The 11,389-nt window shown below is 36.6% G+C and overlaps 1 protein-coding gene across 1 annotated transcript; it reads right to left on the reverse strand.

The window, feature by feature from the left end:
• Positions 1 to 879: 879 nt before the first annotated feature.
• LOC100370339 (BTB/POZ domain-containing adapter for CUL3-mediated RhoA degradation protein 3-like) lies at positions 880 to 10,840 on the reverse strand. Its single transcript, XM_006811166.3, has 5 exons — positions 10,408 to 10,840; positions 7,784 to 8,043; positions 5,765 to 5,817; positions 4,832 to 5,033; positions 880 to 4,362 (listed from the first exon to the last, which is right to left on the reverse strand). The coding sequence occupies exons 1-5, from the start codon at positions 10,622 to 10,624 to the stop codon at positions 4,171 to 4,173; spliced, it is 924 nt and encodes a 307-aa protein (XP_006811229.2). The 5' UTR covers positions 10,625 to 10,840; the 3' UTR covers positions 880 to 4,170.
• Between the last annotated feature and the right edge of the window lie 549 nt (positions 10,841 to 11,389).

Here is an 11,389-nt window from a genome sequence, read left to right on the forward strand (position 1 = left end):
CAGACAACTATAAATATAGTTGTTCGAAATCGTTAAATTTTGTAGCCGTGAATATTTCACAGGTTTTCATTTGTCCATGTGGATGCTGTGACTGTTCATAAACCATCAAATTGCATAAAATGTTAGCTCTGCACTGTTAACTCATCAGATAGTTGTTGAGGTTCAAAGGACTAAAGTGCAGTGTGGGCTTGAATTTTTTTTTTAATCTGTATAAACTTGCCATGTATTTTTCTTATTTTCAATAGCATTTTTTCAATACAATATGTCCTGATTTGATGTCCCTGAACTGAAAGACTATTTAAGTGGGGGGAAAAAAGGATCCTTCGGCAGACCATGCTGAGGCCATTGGCCAAGACCCATTTTGTCATGATAGGAATTAGACGAAGTACAATAGTTTTACCGGTAATCTGATTCAGATCAACATCTCAAATCTGTTGGAAATCTAGCGATCTATACAATACATGTAAACACAAATTATCAACACGCACTGCACATCGACCGTTAACGCTTAAAAACAAGATGCACTTTTGGAAAATATTGTTTATCAGTAATGCCTAGATACACTGCTAGAAATGTCTTATTACCCACAGTGCACTGCAGTATATCCATTTATCAAAAATGGCTTTGTAGCTAATCACTAGCTGCGTAAAGTGAGTGAAACGCTACATACATTCTAGAATAGTAGTTTCGTACGCATATTAAATAATTGTAACACTGTGCTGTTACTTTACAGAGCATCTGTATTTACAGTTGCCTCTATACACCGCAGAACTTCCCCTACATAGCTGCTACTCATTGAGTAGACGCCACATGCAATTAATGTTCTGGGGGGGGGGGGAGTACTAGTAGCCTCCATACAAACATACCACAGATCATATATCCCATATTACAATTGCTTTTATTATGTACAGTTTATAGTTACCAAAAAAATATGTAAATTATCAACATCCAACATTGTTCACCATTACCATAGAAACTGACAAGTTGACAGAAGTAATAAAAAAAAGGTTAGCACTGTTAGCCATGACAACACTGACAGTAATGTACCCATCATTAAAAATACCTTCATATTTAAGGTATTTTGAACCTGGTAATATAAAGTATCTAAATATAACAACTTTGTATAATTAATATACTGTGCTTTTCTTACATTATAAATAGTAATATTTATAAACTTTCAACACAAGTGTAGGGCGCATGTTTTTAACCAATCACAGAGCTGCTTTTCCTCTGTGTATTGAATACACAACCTTTCAGTAAGCGAGGCGACATGTAAATAAAATAGTTCCTCCTCGTTCTATCATGTAATATAAATATATACTGCCACATATTTATTGTAAGGCCTGGTGTGAAATTACATAACAAATAATGAAAGTTGATTATTCTATTAGGCTAGTTCCATGCAGAGATAAGATGTCTGATTGTGTTCGTATGCATGGAATGTCAAACCTGTGTTTTTATAAGAACGCATTTATCAAATGTAGGGTAAACATTTTGCATTGGAAGCAATTTATACTGCTTTAGTTTTTAAAACTGATTTCCAACTCAACAAATTTTGAGAAGCCATAGATGGAAAGGAGAATTTCTGATATGTCCCATTAGGTTTATAATTACCAACAAATGACCCCTTAGGTTTATAATGGCCCAACAAATGACCCCTTAGGTTTATAATGGCCCAACAAATGACCCCTCAGGTTTATAATGGTCCAACAAATGACCCCTCAGGTTTATAATGGCCCAACAAATGACCCCTCAGGTTTATAATGGCCCAACAAATGACCCCTCAGGTTTATAATGGCCCAACAAATGACCCCTCAGGTTTATAATGGCCCAACAAATGACCCCTCAGGTTTATAATGGCCCAACAAATGACCCCTCAGGTTTATAATGGCCAACAAATGACCCCTCAGGCTTATAATGGCCCAACAAATGACCCCTCAGGCTTATAATGGCCCAACAAATGACCCCTCAGGTTTATAATGGCCCAACAAATGACCCCTCAGGTTTATAATGGCCCAACAAATGACCCCTCAGGTTTATAATGGCCAACAAATGACCCCTTAGGTTTATAATGGCCCAACAAATGACCCCTCAGGTTTATAATGGCCAACAAATGACCCCTTAGGTTTATAATGGCCCTAACAAATGACCCCTTAGGTTTATAATGGCCAACAAATGACCCCTTAGGTTTATAATGGCCCAACAAATGACCCCCTAGGTTTATAATGGCCCAACAAATGACCCCCCCTAACTCTATAATGCTGAGGATATGCTCCCCTATCTTTATAATGCTGAAAATATGACACCTGCCAACTCTACAAGGTAGGGCTCCCTAGCTTCATATGCTGAACATACGACATCCCTACCAACACACACATATGGCTTCCTAGCTTTATAATGCTGCAGATATGTGCCCCTCGACTCTAAATGCATTGTACTGAAACTATGGTCTTTTCTAAAGGAACACCCCCCCCCACCCCCGATGACCAAGTCTTAATACTTCATTTGCCATTCGCTGTGTCATTTCACCTACATAGACTAGTTAGTGTGTTGTGATCAATCTAATACAATATAGGTAACGATACCATTTCCCTCACGAGGGCTGACTCCCTAAAATTGAACAACAAAATTCCACATATTCAACAAATACAGGCTTGATAAAAAAAAAAAATGATATGTAGTACGATTGCACAGAATGGAAATTACTTGCAAAAGAAAACTTCCACAAATTATAAATTGCAGAAAAAAAGTTCCACTCATAGAATCCAATTTGGAAGAGGGTTGCTATCTGTTTTGAAAAAGAAAAAAAAAAAAAACAGTTTTACAAGAAACTCTTCAACAGCAACGTAATTGGTAAATACTTGAAATTGACAAAATTAATATATACATCGCTTTCTTGCCAAGATGGCAGTTATTGAGATAATAAAATTGGGTGGGGGCGTTTCTGCTGTTTCACACCTATGAAGATTCTGTATCGAAAAAAAAAAACGATTCTTCTTAATTAATCACTGTAGTTATTTTCAAGATTACAGTATTTGCGCTATTAGAACCAAATCTGTAATAGACAAGCATGTATACCAACAATCTCACTTGCATTCAGGACCAGTAAAATATTTTGACCACAGGCCAACCTCACAGGCCAACAAACGCTATTAATAGTGAAAATAGCGTATATACCTTATTATAAATAAGAATGTACAATTTAAAATAGTTTCTCTGCAAAATAATCCAAAACTATTATATTATTTACCGATCACTATAGGATGCTTTTATTTGCCCGATTGGGTCTGGACGACCTCTGGGCAAATAAGGTGCTCTGATTGAGAATCTGTATGCACGCACACGTACACGTACAAAATAAAATCAAGCATGTTTCTTTCTTCCCGTCAAATCTGCATCAGACAGTCTATTCAGGAGATGTTTTATGAAAAGTATGTGACACACTTGATAGCACGAATGTAAATATACGATCATAATACGAATATGCCGGTATAGGCCAGCCACCAGAGTAGTAATTCGGCTCAGAATATTAAACAAACCAAAATGCAGATGACTGGCGAAAAGTAGATGAATGATATCCTTGCAGAATTAGTGGAAACAACATAATAAAAATTTTACTTGTTAATCGCCAGTTAACTTTTGTCAAAATAAACCAGACAATTTTTTTCAACAAATTTGATCAAGTTCTATGTCTAGTTGGTCCAAATTTAACAAAGAAATTTCAGAAAATGACATAAAAAATGTTGCATACATTCATACAACAAAATTGGTCACATACTAGTCCACATTTATAAGCAGATTATATATAATCTCCTTCCTTGAACATGGAAAAACACAGGATTTTAAATTTACATTAGGAAAATAAAACTAAAATATAAAATATGGTAATTTAACTTCCACCTTGCTTTGTTTTTTAAGTAACTAAGATGTGAGTCATTATAAAAATTATACATCGAAGGCTTGAGCTTTGAAAAGCGAGTAAAGACATAAATTTAGTCTCAACATTAATAACCCAACTTCACAACTGACTCAATTTTACTAAAATATGGAAATTATCTTGATTCTTAGGGCAGGCAGGGAGTGAGAATTAATAATATACTGGCCACCAGAGGGCAATACCAATTCAACCTAGTTCAACTACAGATGGCACTATTCATGTTCCTCATCTGGTCAGTATTTCCGAGGCCCTCGATGTTGTTGTTGTTGTTGTTCTCGGTCATCCCTCTCATCATCACTGCTGTGGTGTACTCTTCTTGGTGACCCGCACGTGGCCTGCATCAACTCGGCGTCAGGTCCCCCTCGGTTTTCGTACAGTAGGATGTTCAGCGTTTCCTCATAGATTCTGGCTTCCGGGAATTCAACCTGACAGAGAAAGAGATGTCTTCATGTCTTAAATTGTAATAATGGTTGTTGACAGGTCAGATTAAGTCTATCTCAAATTCCGTACTCCAGTGCAACCCCGCCGTGGGTGGGCCAGTGACATTGTTTTGTTGTTGTTGTTGTTTTGTTTTTTTTTGGGGGGGGGGGCTGTATGAGAGCTTTCTATACATGGGTTTGAATGAAGTCAAAGTTTGTGTCACTAAATAAAACATTTGAGCCACGTGTGTATGTTGCTATGGGTTGTATAACATCCCTATCTAACACACATAGTTTTGCCATTACTTTCCATCCCTATAACCACATTGCCTGCTGGAAGCCTCCATAGATAGCCGAAATGAACAGAAAAAAAAATGGCAGCAGCAGATGATATGTTTAGAACAAAGATGAAAACAATTATTTTGGCGTTTGGTTTATCATGAACTTTGGATATAGACAGAAGTATGTTACTAACCTTTGTTTGTTTCTTCTCTGTGGCATAAACTATCGAAGTACAACTAATTTCGCCAACTTTACGTCCATGACCATAAAACGTCCAGCAACAGATCTCTTCGTTACGACCGATGATGTCTTTGATGAATAGAACTCTCCCGTTAAACCTCAGCGACAACTTGTCGAATAGTTCTATATTTTTCAGTAAATTGTCATCGGAGTTGCTGAAATATGGATAAATTTATATATTAGTTACCCCTACTCTTGTCAAGTTAAGGGATTAATTCGATATGTATGTCGCTCAGCTGAGATAGCTTCGCTGTTAGCAATGCACATTTTAATTAAAGAATTGAAAATATCATCACAAAATAAACAAATCTGAGAGCAATTCACCTGTAGTATCTCTATGTATAGCAACAAGAAGTCGAAAATATAATTTTTTTACTAAAAATTACAAAAATATTTTTTTAAATTAGAGAGTTAAAAATATCCTCATGAAATGAACAAATCTAAGTAAGATCTATCCAAGGTGCATACTAGTATGTACCAAGTATCAGAGCAGTCAGGCTTGTAGTTTTCAAGAAGAAGTCGAAAAAGAAAAAAAGTTGACGCAAATGATGACGGAGAACAAACATCAACGGGAAATCCCTGATGATAAGCTCCACTTCACAAAGTCAACAGCGGAGCTAAAAACAGAAGTCTCTTATACAATGTGTGAACTATTAGGAATAGTGACGACGACAGAAGACTTAAAGCGAGAGGGTCATCACCTGCACATTCGCGGGAATTGAGTCCCAAGCGATGATATCAACACATGCTAAAAACATAAAGGCTCATGGGCAGATGCTTGTTTGTAAACAATGACACGCTATGGCTATCTGACGCATGCGCAGGTGACGACTCCCCCCTGCTTTAATAGTATTCTTTTTATGTTTAATAATAAATACTAACTTACCTTGTGTAGGAATATTTGTTGTTTTGTCTGTTGTATAATAATTTGACTATTGGCTGCAATTAAAATGAAAAAAATTAATTAAAGATTGCAAATGAAATGCCTGGTTGATTTGACAAGCAGGGATTTGCTGTCATGTAACTTGTATGCTAATACCGGTCACTGGTAGCATAGTGGTTGTCGCATCAGACTTATGATCGGTAGACCCAAGTTCAAATCCTAGGGTCGACCCCTACCCTGGGTGAGTATGCCACAGACTCGATAGAAAGGCCAATTCCACTGGCCGAGATTCATTCACTAACGAATGCGACTTTGGGGGAACCTTGGTTAAGGCCCGCAGGTGCTTGTGTTCGACCGAGCCTGGTTGACGCCAGAATAGCGCATTAAAAATTGCCATTTGATGGAGAGATGGCCACACGGCCCTGTCATGTAGTCCCAAACATGAATATGACTTCTGTGGCAAAATGCACTATGTGTCAGCACTGGCACTTGCAATTTGCACATGAAAAAAAAGTCAGGAGAGACAACAGTGATACTTATTGTGACAGTAATACTCATACTCGTTAGAAAAAAATAAACTTGTATGCTAGGTACATTAATGACAACTGAAAATCATACATTGATATAGTATAGGGTGAGATAAGTGGCAAAAAGATTTAGCATTAAGTTATATTCATTATTTTAGAATATGATTGTTTTTAGGCATTTTTTTATTACATTTTGGTTTTTTTAACATTAACATTTTTGATTCTATTTTTTTTTTCTTTTGATCATTTTCTGTTCTGAATTTTTTGGTTTTTATTGGCATTTTGGCACTGATAATATAGGGAGCAGACTGTGTATGATGGTTTGAACATGGTTGATACTTGATAACAGGAAGCAGGAAATGAAAATGTATATGATGTCACATCACCATAGGAGCAGAAGACTTGTACCGGTATGTAGTTCCATGTGGTCAGTCTGCGAATATATTACACACAAGTACCAGTATACAGTATAAACATTTCACAATACTGTATTTGCTCTAGTAGTGGTGCATGCGCTGACATAAATAACAGAGATGTTGTGTCAAAGGTCAAAATATGTCATATTTTAATGATCCTGCCTACAATAAATGCATTTTCTGTTTACATTAAAAGACAAAAAAAATGACAGGGTAGACTTGTTTGTGGCTTCTTTCCTCCAAGTCCCTGAAAATAAAAATCAGAATGGCAAGCTTTCCATACTTTCCATACTTCACAGTAAATGCAAGGACACTAATAGGAATATTGTATATTATTATACATCTGTCACCGTAACATCATAAATTACAGCGTGCCGTAATTTTGCAGCATTTTCATCCTACCATATAAAGAAATGCGAATTCCAAATATGGAATGATTACGCGTGTACCTAAGCGTCCACTAATGATAAAAACAAACATGGCTGCCACTAGGGTTTGATCAGACTCCACACAAAGAAGTTTGATGTTTCTGTTCTAAACAAACAGTACACCTTTGCATCGACCTCCGCTGCATGTCAGTCGATACTGTCGCTGTACTGTCTTCGTGCATACTTTGAGGTATCCTCGTAATAACCTCATATTAGCAGCACATGTGATTTACTGGTGTGTCTAAGACAAATAAAGTCATATTTTAATGATGCAGTATACATTAAATAGCATTTTGGGTTTATGTGCACTTCTATTTGAGATGTGCTTCTAATAGAGTAAATATTGTAGTGACATTAACAGTAGCAGTACCAGGAACTCTGCAGCAGCATAAGAGATTTGAGCAAAGCCCTGTCAGCATCGATCACCAGGAGTAGTGTTTAAAACATATACCGTATTTGCTCTATCAATAGCGAATACACCCATGTAGAAAAGGACAGTGTTGCCTCTATGGTCAAAAAAAAGTAATATTTTAAGAATCCAGCTACATAATTAAATGCAGTTTTTGGGAATCAGAGATTTGCCTCCAATAGAGTAAATACAGTATAGTGTTATGTTACAAGTGCGGCTTTTCAACATTGCTTAACACTGACCTTATTTGATGATGTAATAAGATTATCTTCCTCTCGCAATGACGTAATGACGGGAACTCGACAAATTGGATCTACTTCTTGTTTTTTCTTAAGAAGGTTGAGTTCACACTGTTCAACAAGACCCTGTGCAAGGTAATACTTAGCTTCCTGTAATAGTTCACTAATCTCTCGTTTTGATTCTGGCAGCGGTACTGATCCATCCCTGAGGTAGTTTAAAATGGATCCAAAATGCTTACCAGCTCTGTCTATCAGGATCCAACCTTGGGTGAAAACATTGCAAGAAGATTAGTCTTTCACTGAATATTGCCAATTACCATGACACTATTATCTTAAATTAGAGAATTGAAAGTATTATCACAAAATGAAAGCATCATCACGTTAGGTTGAAAATGTCATTTTTTACAAAAAATTGTACCAAACATCAAGGGCCTAGGAAATACTGACCAGATGAGGAACTTGAATATTCATCAAAATCAGAAACTTGATGATGTGGTCATGAAATGGACAAATCTGAGAAAAGATTCAATCAGGGTATATACTAAGTATCAAACCAATCAGACTCGCACTTTTCAAGAAGAAGTCAAATACAAATAGTTGACATGGAGACCATGGCGAACAATCAGTACTGTGAAATGCTTTATTTTAGCTGGATAGACATTTTGAAATCTAATATCACATGGTCCCAATTTTTTTATAGGATATGCTATTTGCAATTTTTGTATCTAAACTATTAAAGTGCATGTCTCCAGTATCTTAGGTGTGTATCAGCTTCTTTGTTATGCAGTGACCCAATGACACTACTGACAAAGCATCCATGCCTGGAAATTAGGACACTCATGAGAAAGAAGCATATAAAAATTTAGGTCAAACATGAACTTGTACCAGTAGACTACCATATATATATACTGTGTATAGCAACCACCCAAGCGACTTAATTAAAATGATCTTTATAGACAGGTCATCTCTATATAGATGTTTGATTATTTTTTTTACAGATAGCCAAATTGTAAATTTGACTTAATATGTTTGTCCAGAAAATAGTCAGATGGTACTGTGGCAACAAAAACAAATTGATTTGAGTTAATAAAAATCAAATACAGTTTAAGTTACAGAAAGTTAAAAATTTGTATTTGTATATAAATGAAATACTAATGACGAAATGCTAATGGTCACTAACTGCATATGCATGATTTCAATGAAAAATGCCAAAGCATGTCAAAGATATTTTTAACAAACAAAGAAGGCTGCCAGTCACCTGTCTTTTCTCTAAATTTCCTGCCAAATCTAAAATTAACCATTATGTCTCACCTTGGTATACAAATTTAAAGGGTCGTAGTCGTGGCGCCACACATGCGCAAGATTAAGGGTCTCATATAAACAAAGATGCTGACTTTGGCTGTTGCGCAGATCAACGAGTACAAACTGAGACCATGGTTTATAGTTCTGTGCTGAGACATTACCAAGCTTTAATTAGGTATTTTTTTCGGTGATTGGAAGGTATCGAAGGAGTCACCAGCAGTAATTAGTACAAGTTGCGCCCAGATCAAACCTCATACTTGTGATTTCTATTAGATGAGTGGAAATTGGATTGTGGGAAAATCAATGTTTACCAACACAAATGTCTCGCATGCATGTAGCGTGATGACCAATACCCTTTAAACCAAATTTGTAAAAATATCTCGTGAAATAAAATTTTGTGCATCGGGGATGTCAATGAGTGATGTCAATGTCAACTTTGAATGAAATCGGTCACGAGATGTCTGAGAAATGGTTGATGACACGTTCAAATGTAGTTTCTTGGTGGGTCTTTTGGGTGGGGGAGGGTTTGGGTGGCCACCAGTCAACAAAATCAAAACAAATCAACATGCATATGTCTTCATTATGACTTGTCTTTGCATCAATTTTGAGCAAAATCAATCCAAGCATGACCATGAAACAGAAACCAGAAACCCTTCAGCACTTGCGTAACTAAGAAATCAACACAGACAACAAACTCTTATTGACTAAACTAACTGAACAACAACAACAACAACAACAACAACAACAACAACAACAACAACAACAACAACAAAACACTTCCTTGAATGAATTTTTTGTGTGTCAGTAATTCCTAATTATGACTCAAGAAATGCAGTTATATATCTTAAGAATTTGCTGACCAGTGTAAAATGATATCACATTGGCCGGAGTGAGTCAGGGTGTCACACCCCACCCATCATAACAATGGTGTCTAAAAATAGATTAGTATACGCATCTACTGGAATTCCCTAACCCTACATTCCTCTTATCTGACCATGTAAACGCATTTTCGGGTAAAATACTATAATACAACGTGTATACGATGTAAAATATTGTTGGATATTCTATATAATCGAAGTTAAGAGTATGTTACGTGTTGGCAAGGTATATGACAGGTGACGTTGTTTTAAAACGTTCTGAATACAAGAACGAATTGCCAGTCAATAAAATCACAATATTATTGTATTAAGTTATTATTCGTGTTATATGTAATTATATGTAGTAATGAACAATATGCAGTGGCTCTGGCAAAAGATCAACGATTATTTTTAAATATTAACGTTTTGTGATTGTACGTGTACGTGACGACAACATGGACAACCTACCTTCTGAATCTGTCAACACCTCCATCCTACCGCTGAACATCGCCCTAAGCATGTTATCTTGTTTCGTTAAAGTGTCTAGCGTCGTGTAATAAAGAGCTCCACCGACGTTAAGTTTAACATATTTGCTGGGACTGACCGTGGCAGTGGCGGCCGCTTCCATAGTGGACGACGACGAAGACAACCTTGGCTGCGGGCGGCTGTGCGGTTCGCCAGACATTTTGGACGAACCTTGGTTGACAAGAGGGAAAACTCGTATTATTGTGGCGTACACGGATTTGATGTCTCGACTAACACTCGTAGCAGTTAATAAGCTATTATCCGATGTGTAAAGTCTATTTTGGGACGAGTGACGTTTGGCAACGCAGATGTTTTACCGCTTGTCTCAGTACTTGTGGTTTCAGGATTACGAGCCGAACAGACACATATCACACCCTATGACGTCATCGTAGAAAACACCCTTCGGGTTAAAGGTCACTGGATCAAATAAAGGACGCCCTCAAAGAAATGTCGGGCGTGTTTATAAATAACGTAAACAAAACGATTGTGCCGTCCATTATCGGTGCATGGTTGAGCCATGAACCAAAAACCTGACATATCAAATATAGCTGCAAATGCAATATAATTTGAAACTGTTTTAAACTGAAAATAAAGTCGGATTTTAAAAGTCAAATGTGCGTTTCAAAAATGTAGAAAGTTCAAAATGATTAAACATTAAACTTTACCATTTTTGAACCACGTGTGTTTGATCTTTTTGAAAGTCAAGTTTTAAAACGCCAGAAGGGCATTATTTACAATTCTGGAAATATGGCAGGGGTTTGTTTATATAAGGGGGTACCCGTTGACAATCAAAGGGTTGGAGGATATTTTTTTATATGGAAATATTTTACACATTTTTTGCCTAATAAGTTATTATGAATGTTCTCCCATCTCAAAATGTCATCTTTCCCTTTTTCATCCCAGACATGTCTCTTTTAGCTGCCCA

The sequence above is a fragment of the Saccoglossus kowalevskii genome, chromosome 16, assembly GCF_978046115.1.
Source record: "Saccoglossus kowalevskii chromosome 16, keSacKowa6.1, whole genome shotgun sequence".
Classification (NCBI taxonomy): Eukaryota; Metazoa; Hemichordata; class Enteropneusta; family Harrimaniidae; genus Saccoglossus; species Saccoglossus kowalevskii.